The sequence below is a fragment of the Lipotes vexillifer genome, unplaced genomic scaffold, assembly GCF_000442215.2.
Source record: "Lipotes vexillifer unplaced genomic scaffold, Lipotes_vexillifer_v1.1 scaffold841, whole genome shotgun sequence".
Taxonomy (NCBI): Eukaryota; Metazoa; Chordata; class Mammalia; order Artiodactyla; family Lipotidae; genus Lipotes; species Lipotes vexillifer.
The window spans coordinates 613131-633099 of record NW_006798403.1 but is presented as its reverse complement, the minus strand read 5'-3'; the positions used below and the strand labels follow the sequence as shown (position 1 = coordinate 633099).

General features: G+C 42.3%; 1 protein-coding gene across 1 annotated transcript in view; it reads left to right on the top strand.

The window, feature by feature from the left end:
* The window catches only part of STON2 (stonin 2), a 111133-nt gene extending 91697 nt beyond the window's left edge, over positions 1-19436 (top strand). The window contains exons 4-6 of the mRNA XM_007470468.1: positions 9431-11269; positions 17528-17730; positions 19353-19436. Coding sequence (XP_007470530.1) covers positions 9431-11269; positions 17528-17730; positions 19353-19436 — 2126 coding nt within the window. The remainder of the gene's footprint in view (positions 1-9430; positions 11270-17527; positions 17731-19352) is intronic.
* The last annotated feature ends 533 nt before the right edge of the window (positions 19437-19969 follow it).

Below are 19969 nucleotides of genomic sequence, written 5' to 3'. Positions count from 1 at the left end.
TAAGCTGTCTTTTCTATTCTGGGCCTTGTGTCCACCCAGGAGACACTGGTTTATATATGCTGGATGGTGAGGGTCCTGGAGCAAGTGAGGAAAAGTACTGAGTCTGTGTATGAATCATCTGGAAATAGCTTTTCACTCTGTTTGCCTTATGAGTTCTTCTGAAAAACTTGACAGGTTCAGGAGTACAAAGAGATCTCTACCTGATAGAATAAATCTGTTGTCATGCTAGAAATTAGTTGCTTTCCTACTAGGTTATTTTAACTTGATACGTTTACAGTTTATAAATCGCATCTACTGTCAGTCTGTAAGAATGTCTCCTTTGATCTTGGTAACTAAAAGGGAGCTGGACAAGTACTGAAATGAAATCAAATTACGTACTCGAAATTCAATTGAAAAGAAGTGGCTTACTGCATACAGGAGCTGTTTGGTTATTTTGTTGTTGTTGCCATTGCTGGAAAATCCACATAAAGAGCAGTGAGCTTTGGGTAATATAGGTGAAAGGAGATCATTTGTATGGATCCTTTCAGCTTGGAAGAATTGCCCCTAACCTTTCTATGGGTGACCTTAGCCCAGCTGACTATACCCCCATCCCAACAGACCTTTTGAATTCCTCCTGCAAGGTGTGTTACAGCCTAGCCAAGTTAACAAATGAAAGATGGGCCTGATACAGACTCAGTCAGAATGCCTGCTCTTCTCATTCCCAATAAATACACATGCACACAAGCAAATGTAATCATGCATGAGAGCCCCCAGCGCTGTTTCTTTGCCCCCCGTGACCAAATTTACAGAATCAGCTGTGGAGAAGTAGCACTTCCCATCACTAAGGTTCAAAATGATCAGACTTTGAATCTGGTCTGCAGTAGAATGGCTCTGCCTGTAACTGTTTCAGGACAGTAAAGGGAGAGAAGGCATTGCTGTGTGTGCTTAAAGTGTGTAAGTTCATCAGGGTTATAGGTGAGACTCCCAAGCTCCACCCCCAGAATAAGTAGGCAGGGGTCCATGCCCATGGTGCAGGTGCTCCACGACCCGTGCAGTGGACGTCAGAGTTAGAAGTATTATATGTAAAGAGGATGATGAGTCCCAGCTCTGTAGGGGCATAGACTGATTGGCAGGACATTAGTACCAGTTAAAAGTAGACCCATGTATTGAAGGGAGCAGAGAGGGAGATGACAGGGCCATTGGTGAGACTGAAACCTCTAGGTGAATTCCATTTGGCCTCTTTGACATGCTCTCTGAGGCATAGTTCTGTTTTCTGTTACTCACCAACATAACCAGGAGGACAGTTAAGCCCTTATCCTTGGGTGCTCCCTAATCCTTCATAAGTCTGGTCCTTTTCTCTGTTTCTTACTATTGCAGTTAAGAAATGGTAAAAGTAGTAAGATGTGTCTTTACCTTCCTCAGAAGTTCCAGGATTTGGGGATCATCCTGCCAAACGTGAAACCTGATTTTACCTGTTCATGTAAGAGTGATGAGTCTCTTAGTAACTGAGATCTCTGGGCTTCCCTGGTGGCGCAGTGGTTGAGAGTCCGCCTGCTGATGCAGGGGACACGGGTTCGTGCCCCGGTCCGGGAACATCCCACATGCCGCGGAGCGGCTGGGCCCGTGAGCCATGGCCGCTGAGCCTGCGCGTCTGGAGCCTGTGCTCCGCAGCGGGAGAGGCCACAACAGTGAGAGGCCCATGTACCGCAAAAAAAAACAAAAAAAACTGAGATCTCTGACCAAATGTAACAGCACGCACGGTTTAGTCCCAGTGAGGCATACTGATTCACCCTAGTTCTTCACTCAAGTCCAGGACCTTGTCTGTTCCCTCACCCGCTTAGAGGTCCAGTGGTTCCTTGGAGCTTACAAGCATCCTGGCTTGTTGCTGCGGTGTGTCCTCACATGGTGACCAGGTGAATAGTTTGTAAGGACCTGGGGGCACACGCAAGTGAGACTTCCACTGTGGAAGTGGGACAGGCAGTCCCGGGGAGTGACCTGTCCTGGTCACGGTAAGGGCACGAGCACTGTAGGCTTGCCACTGTTTCTAGGAACTTACCCAGTGCCCCTCCAGGCAGTCCTTTTCCTGGTCCCGAGCGCTGGCACTTCCTAGGCATAAGAACTATGCTCAGATCAGAGTCAGGATGAAGACCCCTTTTTTCCCTTGCCTCTACCGTACGTTCTCCCTGACAGTAACATCTGGATGCTACTCCCTTCTCTTTTAAGCTCCTGAACCAAAAGAGCCCTTTCCACTCTCTTGTCACATCATAGAAGAGTTTGACGGGCCATTAAGCAGAGAGTTTCACAGTCCATCCAAAAGGGCTCAGACCCTAGAAACTCCTCTTTGTTTACTCCTCTTTGGTGGGCTCGGAAAATAGTTTAGGATGGGAAGGAAATGCAGGGGGCTTTTTGCTATGGCAATAAAAAAGAAATAAAACACAGGTTAGGTTAAGTCAGCAGGTATCATCACTAGTTAGGTCTCTGAGATGCCCTGATATATAAAATGTTAAGAGATTAATTTATGTTAAGAGATTAATTTATTAAATGGATTTTGCCAGTTTTTCAATTTTCCGTAGATATTGGAATCCAGCCCTGCCCCTTGCCTATGACCTCTGCTGGGGAACTGAAGTTGGGCCTGTCAGACAACAGCAAGGGGTTACAGTGGGATCTCTGCCCAGGTGGGAGAATAGAGCCTTCATCTAAGACAGCATAAGAAGCTGATATCAGAAAGGCAAATTAAGCCAGGAAACCAGTAAGCCAGTTGAGTGGAAGTTCAGTTGTTCGAGGAAGAAGCCAAAAGCAGGGATCCAAAGGTTGAATATTGAAGTAGCCGTGCGGAAATGGGCAATGGTAAAACAGGCAAAAGTTTAGAACCAGATTTTAAAAATTTAGAACAGACTAGGAACATACAAGATATTGGGGATGTTCCTGGGCCATTCATCAAACTTAAAGTCTGATGCTTGCTTTTATGAGAGGAAAAAAAAAAGGGTGATGAAATGTATTAGGACAGTCTTGATAAGCAGGGAGGGAGTTGGCCGGGTGAGCTGGACCAGTCATTTGAAGGTGCTCAATACTGCTTCTTAGGTCCTCTTAGCAAATAAAAACCAGAATGCAGTGTAAAATGTTCTTGATAGGGATTCTGTCAAGTAGTGGTTAAGTGGTAGTTTGATGAATTGACTTCTTTACTTTGGGGATATCTCTGACCAGCATCAAAGCATCCCCTCTCCACGCCCAATGCGGAAGGACAGATAAATAGACTCAGACCCTCTGACTCTCCTTTTTATCAGTGTATTGTGATGATGAAGCAGGTCTCAGCTTATTTTATCCAAGTTAGAAGCTCCCTTGAAAAGGTTCAAATGAGTAACTCCTTTCTCTCACCCATACACATTCACATTGTCAGGGGAAGACTTGGCTTCCCTGTGTAAATGTCAATCCTGTTTAGTTAACTTCTTTTCTACCACTGAACAACGCTCCTAAAAAGTTGTGTGTCAAGATGACTCTTGCCAATCTCAAAGGTAAGTTAACCAGATTTTAATCTAATGAACAAGCATTAAGAAATTACCAGTTAATGAATATTGAAAGTGGGACTTGACTTTTAATTTCATCTTGGGTGGTTGAATTAAACTCGCTGAGCCTTGTTCTTCTCAGCAAAATGAAGGGGTCGAGTTTTATTATTTCTAAAATCTCTTCAAGCCCGAAAATTCTGTGTTCCTCCTCTTGCTTTGCAGATTACTACACAAATATTTAAGTGCCTACTGTGCATCTGAGTCTGGTCATACAGTGTATGCTTTCTTGCAACAGTGACTGTTATCTCATGTTGAGAAAACCACAGTAATCTGAGAATATTTGTTCTTGCCACTGCTCGTAAATTCCAGCGAACAGCTCTCAATAAGTTTTTTGCACTTGTTACTGCATTTAACAAATTAGGTTAACAAATGGGGGAGGAAGATGGCAGACTGTCTGCTGTATTCAAAATACCATAGAATCTGATTTTTTTCCCCATAGTGCTTACTTTTTCTTCAGTTTGGTGGTTTTGATTGCCATTGTAATCAATTAATTTAATCTTTGTGGTATTTAAAATAGATAGTGGTCTAACATGAAAAGAATCCACCATTTCTCTTTAGTTTGCATCAGTAGAGGCATTAAGGAAGCTCTTAGGTACTGGAAATTCTCCCTGTGGTGTAGAATAAGAACCTAATCTTCATCCATGGCTTTTATTCAGCAGAGACCAACTCATAATACTAAAAGCAATATGGAAGAGAGAGTAATTAAAATGATGCTGGAGTTTTGGTTATATTTTAATAAGTCAGTAAAGCGGAATTGTGGATGATAGTTAATGTTGTTCTGAAGATCATTAGTTTTTGCCGATTCCTTAGTGGAGAAATTTGCCAGACATTTTTTCCCCCTTATTGTTTCCCTTACCAGCCACACCAGTCATAAGTGTCTTAGGAAAGATCTAACTGCTGCATTATAAACATGGACTACAGTGAAGCTGTTGGCTTTCTTGCTCTAAGGGTAATCAGTGGGAGGAATAAAGATAGGTTTTGACCTTTCAATATTTCTTTATTTTGTAAGCAATACAGCATTTTCTTAAAAGAAAGAATACAGATTTAGAATTTTAAAAATCACCTCTTACTCCACATGAGACATTTGTTTTCACATCAAAAAGCTTTTTAGTACATATATACACTTTATATCATGAATATGTATCATTCTAGCAGCAGTAGCAACAGCAGCAGTAGTTATAGCAGCTAACATCTACTGAACATTTATTATTTGCCAAATACAGTTCTAACATCTGTATTAAATTTTCACAGCAACCCTGTTAGGTAGGATTTAATATTCTTCTAGTTTCATAGGTGGGAAAGCTGAGACGCAGAGAAATTAAACAACTTGCCCAGTCACATAGCTAATAAGCTGCAGACACGGAATTGAAACCCAGGCAGTCTGACTCCACACTGTAGGCTCTTGTTATTCACTCAACAATATATATCATGATCAGCTTCCAGTGAATTAACATCATCCACAGCATTGTCTTGATTGATGCATGAGATTCCATTTAACCAATCTCCCATTATTGGATATTTGTTTCCAATTTTTCCATGATACAAACACTGTTATGATAAACATACCACTATATATACATCATTACATGTCTGTCTTGTTCTTTCCTTAGATAAAGCCTATAAGTAGAATTATTGGATTTTTTTTTTGAGACTTGTACAAATTTTCAAATTGCCTTCCAGAAAGATTTTTTAACACTTACATTATAGAGTGTAAATTTCCACGTGTCACCAGTAATGATTATTATTCTTTCTAAATCTTTGTCTCTCTGACACAGGGAGAATTGTATTTATTCTTTTTTAAAAAAAAATGTTTAGGGCTTCCCTGGTGGCGCAGTGGTTGGGAGTCCGCCTGCCGATGCAGGGGACACGGGTTCGTGCCCCGATCCGGGAGGATCCCACATGCCGCGGAGCGGCTGGGCCCGTGGGCCATGGCCGCTGGGCCTGCGCGTCCGGAGCCAGTGCTCCGCAACGGGAGAGGCAGCAGCAGTGAGAGGCCCGTGTACCGACAAAAAAATGTTTAATTAATTAATTAATTAATTTTTGGCTGCGTTGGGTCTTAGTTGTGGCACGTGGGATCTTTCGTCGTAGCGCGCGGACTTCTCTCTCTCTAGTTGTGGCACGTAGGCTCCAGAGCACGTGGGCTCTGTAGTTTGTAGCACTTGGGCTCTCTAGTTGAGGCGCACGGGCTTAGTTGCCCCGCGGCATGTGGGATCTTAGTTTCCTGACCAGGGATCAAACCACGTTCCCTGTGTTGGAAGGCGGATTCTTTACCACTGGACCACTAGGGGAGTCCTGTATTTATTCTTTTATAAGGTTAAACTCTTTTTTCCAAAGAGTTATTAGATATTTATATTTCTTCATTAGTGAATAGTCTGTTTTCATCCTATTTTATTGCGAGGGTGTATCATTTTTATTAAGGATACACTGTCATTATATGTTAAAGAGGTCGAATTTTTGCCTTATACAAATATTTTCTCCAAGAAATTTTACATACAGATTAAGTCAATTTTTTTATACGTGAAAGTCTCAAAGACCATCCTTTAATAAAAAGAGGCTCAGAAAATATATGACTTAACCTTTATAAAAACAATTGAGGATGTCCTTCAGTCAGCGATAAATGAAAAAAAATTAAGAACTCACAAATAGGGAAGTCAGTGTTAACAGGGGATAATTTTTAAAAGTACTATTTGGCGGTCCTTAGGTTCACCTCAAGAAATGCTTTATTTTCATATGAAAATATGAACCACTATGACCTATATGAACTATGGATCACTTTTGCTTTTCATCTATAAAAGTGTCTTTTTTTTTTTTTTTTTTGGCTGCATTTCAGTAGTCATGGGACGGGCTCAGTAGTTGTGGCTCACGGGCTCTAGAGCGCAGGCTCAGTAGCTGTGGTGCACGGGCTTAGTTGCTCCGTGGCATGTGGGATCTTCCCGGACCAGGGATCGAACCCGTGTCCCCTGCCTTGGCCGGCGGATTCTCAACCACTGAGCCACCAAGGAAGCCCTATAAAAGTGTCTTTATTAAGATATTTTTTCTTTATAAATGATTTTGTAGAAAAACAAATTCTCATTTTCAGAAATTTGACCTATACCCCACTATCATCCCAAAGAATGGATTTTTAAAACAGGTTGTAATCATGGAAGATGAAAATGCCAAAGGAGAGACTTTATAAGTCTTTTGAAAACTTTTGATGGCTGTCTAAAAGAATGTAGAATCTCTAGAAATTAATTTAATTCAAAAAATTTCCCCCCAAATTTAAAGATACTTCATTTAAATTGTATTGAGTCAAATGCTTCACAACTGTGTAGGACTTGGTGTGATCTCAAGTAACTTGGCTTAAAAACAAATTTATTGTAAGAAAATTATCTTCAGTGGAGACAAAGGCCTTTTTCCCCCCCTTTTTTTCGTTTGAGAGAGGAAGATGAGAAGTGCTCTTTTGGGGACAAGTCTCCCAACAGAAGAGAATCCTTTAGCAGCAAGAATAAACAGCTTTGGCAGAAAGCCACCCTCCAAAGGAAAAGGACTTAGGGCACGTTTTGAACTAGGGAGTAGTAATGAGCTCCAAGGCAAAAAGGATATATCCCTGGCACAAGGGGTGGGTCAATACCAGACTGTCTGGGTGGAAATACTGCTTACAAAAGCTCCATAGAGCTGCTTCATTAGAAAGTGATGCATTTTGTGATACACCCCTTTTGCCAGTTCTCTAGGGAGGATTAGTTACTGTTCCAAGGAAGTGATTGTATTTTACTCAGGGCCACATTGTTCCCTTTAGGCTTCATTACAACAACAGCAGCAGCAGTTGTAGTAGTAATAAAATGTAAGTCCTACAAACCTGGATTGTTTTCTGACCCTTTTCCCTTCATTTTCTAGAAAATAAATTACTTATGCATCTACAAAAGTGGATTAATGATTAATTTGAAGGAGAGTCTCATCTTTAATTTTAAAATGCTTTGAAATTCTTTTGTGATGTTGCATATATAGAAAATACTTTTTGCTCATTATATTTCTGGGGCGAGTGTGGGTATGTATGTATGCTCACTCATGCATGTATTTAGCTTATATTTTCAAACTGATGTTTTCAGTAGAGGTAATTGCTATTTGTTTGAATAAATATACTTTGAGAGATGGATGAGAGGCAGCCATCCCATCCATGTGTAATTACATGTTTAATTATATGTGACATTGCTGATTTGGTGTGGTTGGATATGATATTCGTGAAGATTTAGCAGGATGGTAAGAAAAGCCAACTATTTGACTTAACCATTTGAGTATTCATTTCTCTTTGATTCCAAATTTCTGGGATTAAAACAGTGGGTGGAATGGCGGCAGAGATCCCCATACACATTCCTTCAGAGACAGAGAGAATAGAACTGCTCCAAAGCAAAGTTTCTTTTCGCACTCATTCAATTAACAGTCCTTCACTGAGCATTTACTATATGCCAGATACAGATTTGTTTTCTGTGCCATTCCTTCCTCAGAATCCACTCCTTGCTTTGTAAAGGCCTCATTTCTTCCTCCTTCACATAACCCCAGCAGACACACAGCGTCTTTACTGAAAAGGTCTGGGTCTTCCTGCATGGAAACTCAACTCCTGTATCTCCTTCCTCGATGGCCCTGCTAGGGTGGAGTTTTATTTGTAATATTTTTTTTTTTTCCATAAATTAAACCCCAAGATGGGAAAGTGTTTTAGAAAAAAAAGAAGAGATTAATGTCAGGAGCATTTTCTCATGTTATGTGAACTTGTAAACTTTTTTTTTTTGCGGTACGCGGGCCTCTCACTGCTGTGGCCTGTCCCGTTGCGGAGCACAGGATCCGGACACGCAGGCTCAGCGGCCATGGCTCACGGACCCAGCCGCTCCGCAGCATGTGGGATCTTCCCAGACCGGGGCATGAACCCGTGTCCCCTGCATCGGCAGGCGGACCCTCAACCACTGCGCCACCAGGGAAGCCCACTTGTAAACATTTTAATGGCTGCGTGTTATTCCATTGTATGCCTCAATTTCTTAACGTTCACCCAAAACTTGGTTCCTAATTTGGATTTATTTCCTTAGGGTGAGATTACTAAGTCATTGTTCATGAATATTTGTAAGACCCTTAATACAAATTGCCAAACCATTTTCAGAGAGTTTGTAGCAACTTATGGTCCCATTAAGGGTCTATTTACTGTTCATATTATAGCACCTTTACCCTCATCGAATACTAAAACTTTAAAAATCTTCACTGATTTTTGGGGTTTAATTTACGTTTTTCTTATTACTAGTGAGACTGAACATTTTCTACATGGTTATTAGACATTTTTCCTTTCTCTTTCCTGGGTTGTCTGTATATGTCCTTTGCCTGTATTTCAAGTTTTTGTATTTTTGTCATTCACTTGTGTAAATTTATTTCATATTAAGGATGTTAACATTGTCTTAATATTTATTTACCACGTTTGGGTAAAAATCTCTCCGATTACATTATTTGCAATCATATTATCACTTAGAGCATATGGCTTATTATGTTCAATGAGATCAGCTTTATATCATTTTATGTAGGAGGTAGTTTTCAATGTTTAAAAATATAAGAATACATACTTTAGAGTCAAGAAAAAAAATCTATTCCAGAAACTTCGATAAAATAAAGGGAGAATGTATAAGAGTTAAATTGCAAGGGACCTGGGTCCTATCAGTGCTTCTGTATTGACATTTGTATTCTTACTGCTTACTACAAAACTGGTGTGCTTATTACAAAACTGTGAGAGCTGTGCCCAGACAAAAGACTTGAGGACAAGTAATGAAATGCTTTGTAATTTACTGGATTCCATTTAAAATTCTAGTCATCCCTCATTCCTATACCTCTAGAGGCCCTGAATAGCAGTCCCTCATATGTTCTCCTTTTCCTTTTAGACAATTCTTCCTCTCTTCAGGAAGATGAAGAGGTAGAGATGGAGGCCATCAACTGGCAGGCCAGCAGTCCAGCTATGAACGGACATCCCGCCACTCTAGTGACCTCTGCTCGTTTCCCTAGCTGGGTCACTTTTGATGACAATGAAGTCAGCAGCCCTTTGCCACCAATCACCTCTCCTCTGAAGCCGAAAACACCACCTCTTGAATCTGTGATCCCAGATGTACCTTATAACTCAACTGGGTCATTTAAGAAGAGGGAACGTCCCAAGAGCACTTTGATGAACTTCTCCAAAGTTCAGAAGCTGGACATTACCTCCTTAAACCATCCGCCTTCTGTGCCTGAGGCTCCTCTTTGGAGGGCAACCAATCCTTTTCTGAATGAGACTCTGCAGGATGTACAACCCTCCCCTATAAACCCTTTCCGCGCTTTCTTTGAGGAGCAGGAGAGGCGCTCCCAAGACAATTCCATGTCTGGTACCACAGGCAAAAGCCAAAGAGATTCTCTCATTGTCATCTACAAGGATGCCATCAGTTTTGATGATTCAAGCAAAAACCAGTCACACTCTGATGCTGTTGAAAAACTCAAACGACTCCAACTTGAGGATCCTGATCACTTAGGGAGTACAACACTCCCTGATGATGACCCAATAGCCTGGATTGAACTAGATGACCACCCACCAGGTTCCGCACTGTCCCAGCCCAAGGATGGTTGGCCCATGATGCTTAGGATCCCTGAGAAGAAAAACATCATGTCCTCTAGGCACTGGGGACCCATCTACATCAAACTGACAGACAGCGGGTATCTGCAGCTGTATTATGAGAAGGGCTTAGAAAAGCCATTCCGTGAGTTCAAGCTGGAGATCTGCCATGAGATTTCAGAGCCCCGGCTCCAAAACTATGATGAGAACGGCAGGATCCATAGCTTGCGGATAGACCGCGTCACCTACAAGGAGAAGAAGAAATACCAGCCTAAACCTGCCGTGGCCCACGTGGCCGAGAGGGAACAAGTGATTAAGCTGGGCACCACCAATTACGATGACTTCCTGAGCTTCATCCGTGCGGTTCAGGACCGTCTCATGGACCTGCCAGTGTTGTCAATGGACTTGTGCACAGTTGGCTTGAACTACCTTGAAGAGGAGATTGCAGTGGATGTCCGAGATGAATTCTCTGGCCTTGTGAGCAAAGGAGACAACCAGATTCTCCAGCACCGTGTCTTGACACGGGTCCACATCCTGAGTTTCCTCTCTGGCCTTGCCGAGTGCCGCTTGGGTCTCAATGATGTCCTCGTCAAAGGGAACGAAATCGTTTCCCGGCAAGACATCATGCCCACCACCACCACAAAGTGGATCAAGCTCCACGAGTGCCATTTTCACAGGTGTGTGGACGAGGATGTATTCAACAGCTCACGGGTTATTCTGTTCAACCCTTTGGACGCCTGCCGACTTGAGCTAATGAGGTTCAGGACAGTATTTGCCGAGAAGACCTTGCCATTCACACTCACGACTGTGGCAAGCATCAGTGGGGCAGAGGTGGAGGTACAGAGCTGGCTGAGGATGTCATCTGGCTTCTCCTCTAACTGTGATCCTCTCACTCAGGTTCCCTGTGAGAATGTGATGGTTCGCTACCCTGTGCCCAGTGAGTGGGTGAAAAACTTCCGCAGGGAAAGTGTCCTGGGGGAAAAGTCTCTGAAAGCCAAAGTGAACCGGGGGGCAAGTTTTGGCTCAACTAGCTTGTCTGGCTCTGAGCCTGTCATGAGAGTAACTCTGGGAACTGCAAAGTATGAGCATGCCTTCAACTCCATTGTGTGGAGGATAAACCGACTGCCTGACAAAAACTCAGGTAGGCAGGGCCTTCTCTTCTGTGAAAACCGCCACATGGTTGTGAAAGAGCTGGGATCAAAGTTCCACATTCACTTTCCCTATGAAGGGCTGGTTTTTGTTATGTGATAGGAATGATGATGGGGAGGGATGGGGGAATGGGGGACCAGAAAAGCAAAAATATTTGAGCAAAGTACTTAACAAACATGCATGACCCAGTTCACTCCATCTTTCTCCTCTACTATCACACTTCTTCCATAAAACTATGCATTCTTCTTAGCTGGGCTGCTAAGCAGATTTCCTAGGCAGCTTATGATTCTGTATTCTTTTCTGACTCATTAAAGTTTTATCTGGTGTTGGAAGCTATCCTTTTCCAGATCCTAGAAGGCTTCCGGGTTTTGAAGAGATGTCTGTGCCCCAAGTATAGGTAAAAGAGCCGGTTTATGGCCAATCATGTGTACAGTACAGGTCAAGAGTTAGATTTATGATTCCAGTCACCCTGTGCAAGGCCTGTCAATCATAACATCCCAAGTTCAGAGCCAGGATCTGGAGATGGGGAAGGGGCTTCTGATCAGACTGAAGATCCAGCCAGGACATGAAGGTCCAAAAGGACTGAAATCCAAAAGGACAAAAAGGGAAGGGATGTTTAATTTAAACAAAGGAGACAGTTTACCAGCCCTAGCTGGCCTGCTCACAGCTAGCAGGGGTGCTTCTGTGCTTGAGTGAGCCTGAAGGCAATGACTTTCCTCATGGGTCCAGTGAGATTTGGTGAAATGACAAAACTAAGGAGTAATCAAACCAGTTCTAATAGCTTTGTTTCTTAGAGTAAGTTTGGGTGACCCCAGTGGCAGGCAATAAGCCCAGGATCCTGTGACCCTTTAAATCACTTTTCTTCTTGTTTATAATAAACTTTGCTCATCTGTTTAAAAAGTGGGTATTTGGGCCAGGAAAAAAAAAAAAAAAAGAAAAGAAAAAGAAAGAGAGAGGTTTGGAAAAACTGTTGGTTAAAGTCTTTCTCTTATGCAGCTATTCTTTTTTCCATTCTCACTATTAAATCCTAACAGTATGTTTGGAGTCTTCATTTCCTGTTCTGAGTGTGGAGTGGCTGTGTTACCCTAAATGTAAAACAATGTGAAGCCAAGAAGCAATACGATCTGGCCAACTCCCTAGGCAGGCCAGGCAGTGGACACACACCAGGGCTTTCTTGTCAGACACTGGGTGTAGCAGTGCAAACTGAAAAGACAATTGGACCTCTGTGTTTGAGGCTGGATTTGCCACCCCCTATTTCTAAACTGACAGAATTTTTAACATAAAGTCTTCCTCTCTGAGCTTGCTTATTCATTTCCCTGAAATCAGCACTGTATTCTCCTGGTGATAGCACTGTGATTTCTGCCTCAGCCATGAGGCCAATGTGAATTGATGGCAGAAAGGAGAAACCCTCAATTCTCCTTTGGCACGGATGCCCTTGAGAAGAGAACTGAGGTAACGGGGAAAATTACTGTTTAACCCGCAAGAGGCTTGATGTGAGAAAAGACCTCGGGTTTATGCTTACTGGAATTTTTAGCTCTGCAATTTACTAAGCATGTATTCAGATCACTTCATTATAGAATAACTGGATTTTCGAGCTGGAAAGGATCTTGGGGATAACTTAGTTAAATCTCTCCATTCCACAGATGAGAAAATTAAGGACCGGGAGTGACGTGACTCATCACATCCAGGGGTCTTTTTCTCCATACCACAGCTGCCTCTTAGTAGATGACACAAAACAGACACAAACTCAAAGTTACTTCCACCATGAGAACAGATTTTCAGTTTTCTCAGTGCGTACACACATACCTCATTTGTTTCAAAGTTCTTTCTCTCAAATATTTAAAAGTACCATGTGAGGGGCTTTATAAGCAGCAAAGACTGACTGGCTTCTTTTAGCAAAAAGAAAGAAATTGTTGGAAAGATATAGGTAGCTCACAGAACTGAAGGAACAAGCAGGCTTCAGAAAGGATAGCTCTTGATAGCAGGAACTGTGGATGTCTCCTCAGGCTGCAGCCTTTGGGACAAACCATCACAGGCCATTTTCTGTCCTTGTGCCACTTCCCAAGAGTAAAAGGGAGGACAGGGCATTTTAACTGACATGACCATCAAGATGACATGCAGTGCTGGGGAAGAGTATTTCTCGAAGAGGAAGAAAAAAGAAAAAACAAACAAAAAAGATTGTTACCACAATAAAAAGGGAGCAGATGCAGGGCATGGAATAAATAGTCCTCAGCAACCACTTTTCTTAATGCTTCCCAGCAGGGTAGTGTTAAGTAGGCTCAAGGCCAAGTAAATGCAGCCTATATACTACATATGTATTTCTAGATTACTGGAACCTTATTTGTGAATGATTTTTAAAATACATAAGGACAGCATAAGGATATTTGGGGATATTTCTCACTTAAACCTACTCCCCACTCAATTACTGCTTTTGCTGTCATGGTTGTGTATTTTTAGACATGAAATCCCCCCAAGAGCTTCTTATTCTACTTCTGGCCAATGGTATATTTCTGTATCAGTTCAGGAAATTAATAGCACTCTTTTTCTGGAAACTTGAGATGTACAGGATCTGAATTCCAGTCAGAATACAAGTTCTTACCATTGCTGGCATTCTCTGTGCCCAGCCCCTGCCCTCGCCATCCACTGCTCCATCCATGAAGCCAGAGAATTGATGATGATCTGTTAGTAACTGTCCCTTTTCTGAGCTCTTCTTAGTCTTGAGATAGCTTTGGGAAGGTGCCTTTTATAGGCCATTTTTCATAATCCTCACACCTCTATTTACAGTGAAAGAGGACTGAACCTCTGCACATCTGCTCCCACCTGCAGTAGCCCTGCAACCCTAGCCCCAATAGGTAGGATGGTCAGACTGCAGGGCAGCATGGGCCAGCAGGTTGACATCCTGGGCTTTGTCGGCACCTCAAGCCTGCAGCCACAGCAGGCTTATCCCAATCAAGCCATCAAAAGGCTAACAAGCTGCCACTGGATTCCAACATGGCTCCCACCAGCAGGGTCCCTCTATCTGTGCTCTCCCAGGACCCCTCCCATCCTAATCCCAAGAGCTTCCCTTTAATCCTAGAAGGCACCAGAACAAGTTTCTGTGCTTTCCCAGATTGTCTGCCAGGAAACAAAACATTCTGTTATGCATAGGTAGCTCTCTTTGCTGGAATTCCAGTTCTCATTAGATCAGGTGAAGGGAAAACAATTCCAATATGATTCCCCTTTTATGGAAAATAGAAATCTGAATTTTAATATTAAATGTTCTCAGCTTCATCAAGGAAGATGACATAATGTGAGCTCATTAGTTCATTAACATGAATTAAATTATACTAGCTTTCAAAATTGTACTTCCCTACCTGTCCACTAGCCCTACACATCCATTAGCTGATGCTAGAACTCAAGAGAGAATGTTGCTTTCATAGAATTTGCTGTGAATGTGCTTTGGTGGGGTGAGACGAGGCGGCCAGTTTTGTCGAAAGTTATGATTTTCAGTGTTCCAACAATGTGTAAATAAGGGTAATTAGATAAAACTGTTGTTCAGGTTGCTATTGAATTAAATTAAGAAACTCCTCTAAATACTTCGTAATGATCTAAATCTATAGCAATATATTGAGAGGAGTGTAGGACATAATTTGGAGTCAGTTAGATAATGAGTTTTATTCCCAGTAGTACAAGTTAATGGCTGTGTGACCTCAGGCAATTTACTTAAACCTTTCAGAGAAATCTCAAGTTTCCTCTTTTATAAAATAGGGTTATTAACACCTAGCTCATTAAGAATGGAATTAGTAATGTTTTTAAGTGTTTAGCACAGTCTCTGGCCTGTAATAAGTGTTCAGTAAGTGACAGCTATATAATTACATCTGTGGTACACAATTTTTAAAAATTGGATTCATTTTCAAATAATGTAATTTTTACTACTACATATATCTTAAATTCCTTTCCTAAAAAACTGCAATTTTTTCAATTAATTTTCCAAAGTATTACTCTTTAGAAAGACCCATTGAAATATGTTACATTTGTGAAACAGAGCAAAACAAATACTTCCCTCTGTTATGTTTTCCTTGGAGAGCGGGTGTGTATGTCCTCAGGCTCCGAGATTAAAAAGTCCTGCCCAGACCAATAAAGGAAATTGGAACTGTTTATTTGGGGAAACTCGGATAACTAAGGGCTGTTTCAGTTACATAATGAAGTCAGAGTCATATGGTTTATCCACAGTGAGTTGCTTTATGGGTTTCTTACAGCTTCCTTTTTCTCCACCCCTGTCACCCTGCAAACCTGTCTTGAGGTTTGAGGACTGTGAGGTTATGACTCAGACAAACGGGTTAAGAACATCTGGGAGTCAGACTGCTGGGTCCAGTTCTTGGCTCTGCCACTTTCTAGCTATGACCTTGGGCAGTTGACCTTACCTCCCGACGCCTTAGTTTCCTCATTTGTGCAACGTAATAATTATGACCTCAAGGGACTGCTATGAAGACGCAGTGAGAAAGTCTGCATAAAGCACAGTACTTGGCTTAGAGTTATCAACAAACGTTTCCTGTTACATCTGATGAACGAGGACGATGCTGCAATGGTGATCATCACAGAACTAAGTTCTGACTCTTTTCCCTCAAATAATCTAATAACAATCCTCAAATGAAAATCAAACCATAAGTTTGCCTTCCAAATACAGTAGAACTAGCCATAGATAGAGTTAAATAGCGGTAAGGGATGATGCCTGGCATTATCCAGCCTACCCTTTTCCACCACCCCCCAACTCGCAGTGGCACATGAGGAACTGAGGCCTGGAGAGAACAAAAAGGACTTGGGTGTGGGATCTCTGCACTCAGGAGAGCTGCAGGTCAAACCCAGGTATCCTATTAGTCTGTGTTCTCTTCAGCGTTCCACATGCTTCCCTAAAGCATATGTGCTGTTTCTAAAGGCTTTGTCATTTTTATATGCCGTTCACCAAAAAAAATGCCAAAAGCATTTTTTTAAAAATATCAAATGCTGGGCTTCCCTGGTGGCACGGTGGTTGAGAGTCCGCCTGCCGATGCAGGAGACATGGGTTCGTGCCCCGGTCCGGGAAGATCCCACATGCCATGGAGCGGCTGGGCCTGTGAGCCATGGCCGCTGAGCCTGCGCGTCTGGAGCCTGTGCTCTGCTCCGCAGCGGGAGAGGCAACAACAGTGGGAGGCCCGCATACCGCAAAAAAAAAAAAAAATGACCTACTGAATTATTTGCCTCAGACGAGTGGGGTGAAATGGCTATTTTGTTTCCTTCCCTCCCCATCCCTTCCCTTCCCTTTGTTTCTTTTTTCTTTTCTCCAGCCCCTTCCCCTCTTCTTATTTCTTTTCTGCCCCTGATTTTAATGATGATGGGATGCTAGTGGAAGGGCAAATCAATCATTTAGAACTGGTAAGTCTCTCAGACTGCTATGCCAGGAGTCTGAGGGAACAACACATGCCTCTGGGTGGATGGTGGGTCTGAATCTTGCCTCAGACTTCCTTTGTGGGAGGCAGCTGAGCATTTATTGAACCTCCCTAAGGAGAAATGTCTTGAGGAGTGAGATGATGCAGTAAAGAGTCAAAAATGCACTCCAGAGAGGACATGTGACGTCAGATTTTAAATAATTCTCTTCTTCATAAGGAAATTGAACAAGAATGAACTTTTCCCTGAGTAAAGTGAATGTGGAGTCCTAGGAACTCAAAAGAGAATCTGTTGAGTGAATAAACTGACCGATGAGGAAAAAAGAAAAGAGGTTTATGAAAGTAAAATATGGAGAATAAGAGGAAAAGGTTACTTGAGGTTCCAAAATACCCCATTTCTGCTTACTACATATATATATATATATATATATATATCAAATGCTATTAAGAAAATTCATCTTCCAAAGGAAATTGATGATTTTGCTCCAGGTGGCTGTCTTTGATGTTTTATTACGTGCTGAGTGCTGATCTCTTTTATTCCTTTCTGCCAATCTACAACCTCTATTTCATAGTATTTACACTGTGTTCACATAGCACTCTGAGCTGAGCAGGCAGAATGCACTCCATTTCTCAGGTCATGGGTTTTATTGCTAGGATACCAGGCTACTGTAGTCAGATAGTGTTATGTCAAAGGGTCTGAAGCACGTGCAGTGTGATTTCTGCCGAGGCAGATCCTCTGCTCAGAGTTGGATGCTCTTAAAGACTGCCAGGCCTCCTTTAGTTTGTTACTGAGGCTCTTCCACTTCCTCCCCGAAGAACCTGAACCCTAGATTCTTTTTCTTTCATAGCTTCTGGTCACCCACACTGTTTCTTCTGCCATCTTGAACTTGGCTCTGACCGGGAAGTGCCTTCCAGATTTGCCAATCACATTAGCGTCGAGTTCAGCATGCCTACAACTTCTGCCTCCAAAGCTGCCGTAAGATCCATCTCTGTGGAAGACAAGACCGACGTCAGGAAGTGGGTCAATTATTCTGCACACTACAGCTACAAGGTAGCCTCGGGAGGCATCTGCCTAATGTTTCCATGTTTGTCTGTGCACCCCCATGCCCTCCCCCTTCTCATTCCTTTTAGCAGTGCCTGCCCAGGGTGCAGGGTATTCTCCTACCACCTTGCAGGCGGTTTACCATGCATAGCTGTGGTTGAGTCTGCTCTGAGTTAAATGAATAATCTCTCTAGCAGGCAAGAGAAGGGTTGGAAAGAGAAGTACAGGCTGATGAAGGAGGAGTATATAATGTCTTTCAGTCATCATGAACAACAACAGAGTAATGGGGTAATGGGATTATTATTACTCATTTGTCATATAATTTATGTGCAGGGGAGTGAGTTTGGAAGTGGAGAGAGAGAGGGTCAGGAAAATGCTAACCCAAAGCATATATTTCAGCTACAGGTATTGATGAAGTGGATCTGAATGAAGTTTACATAGTGAGGTATGACACTAATGACAGTATGACAGTATGTCACAGTGAAGTGTGACATATACCAAGTCATACAACCTGGTCACTGGGCTATAACTGGACAAACTCAAAAGCCAGGCAAGCTTCTGTAATAGTACCGGGATCAGGGCTATGAAGGAGGAAATGAAGTTGGAGATTTCCGACACAAATAGTGATTGTATCCTGAGTAGTTAGAGATTCAGTAGGAGAAGATTATATGCCAAAGACGGAAAACAGGGGGTTACTGAAGAAGGAGTTGGCAAAGTGGTTTCATAATTTTCTATGTGTAATAACATCCTTAGATTTATATGATCATTTAATTGTTCTTTAAATATTTCCTTACTTGTGTGATTTAAAACATTAAACTACCAAAAAGAACAAATACTCCATCTTGTGGCCAGGAAAAAACCCAGCACTTTCCTCAAACATGACCCTAGTCAGCTGTTCTGTCTTGAATTGTTTCCCTCATCATAAATATCCAAGTGGTATTGAGAAGAGCGGCTTTAATTATGAAACTCCTTCAGCTCAAAGGATTCCCTGCCTGATTTATCAAAGGCTTCAGATGAGGTGTATCACTCTCAAGGCAAGATTAATTTATTAATCTCTTTACAGTTACAGCTACAGTATTTTCCAAAAGATATAGGCAGAACCGTAAACACTACAATACTTATCCATTTGGGGACTTTTTAAAGGGATAAAATAACGGAGAGTGTAAAGAGCCAGCTGCAAAGGAATTCATTCATTTGATAAACCTTTGTGATTGCCTGCTGTATGCCCATATTATTGGGGTACAATAGTGAACAAGGGCCTGCCCTGTCCTACGAAGTCTGTGGTGTAGCGGGTACAGGGTGTAGTGGGAATATACACAGGGGAGCACCTGACTCTACCTGGTGAGTCACGAATAGCTTCACAGAAGAGGTGACCTTTGAGTAGCTGTATAAGGCAAAGAATAAGAATTTTCCAGGTGGACTGAGAGGGAGAGGAATTCCAGACCAAGCAAAGGGTATGTGCAAAGACAGAGCCATAATATACACACGGCCAGTAGCTTGGTGTGACTAAAGCCCAGAATATTAACCAAATTACAAGGACTCTCAAAGAACCTAGTGAGGTTTTCTCTTTTGGTTTATTTATTTGTTGGGATGTTTTCCTGATATTTCTCTCCAACTTCTATTCTTGACAGGTGGAAATTGAGCAAAAAAAGAGTTTGAAGCCAGACTTTGAAGGAGATGAAATGGAAAATCCCAAGGAGTGTGGGGTCCAGTGATGAAGCCCTACTGCAGGGGGCCCTGACCTAAGCATCACGACAGGATGTCTACCTGAATAGCTGAAGTTCAAGGCACTGCCTACCATGGCTACTCCATGTTGGGAACAGTGTATTGGACCTCCCTGTTTGTAGTTACCTGTATTCTAACAGGAAGCCCTAAGGTGCTTGCTTTGGAGAGGCTCTGATCATGCCTGAAGCACCTGCGTCACCTGACTTTTTGGAGCTTACTGTATAATTAAGCCTCCCCTCCATCTCCACTCTGCTTATCTCACAGCACTTGGGTATGGTTTGTGACTGATAAAGTCAGGAAAAGAAACTCCCAACACCATTGTTGGCATGATTTCCTTCCGATGTTCATCTGTCACTTACATCAGTTTCTGGAAAACAATCTTGAGAAGTTAATTAACTAAGACTCCATCTCTGTCACTCCCCTTAGAAAAAGTTGAGAAAAGGTACAAAACCGATTTCCTCTTTGGGTCTGCTAGACCTTTCATAGGTGTCTCCATTCTTCAACTGTTAACACTATGCAACAG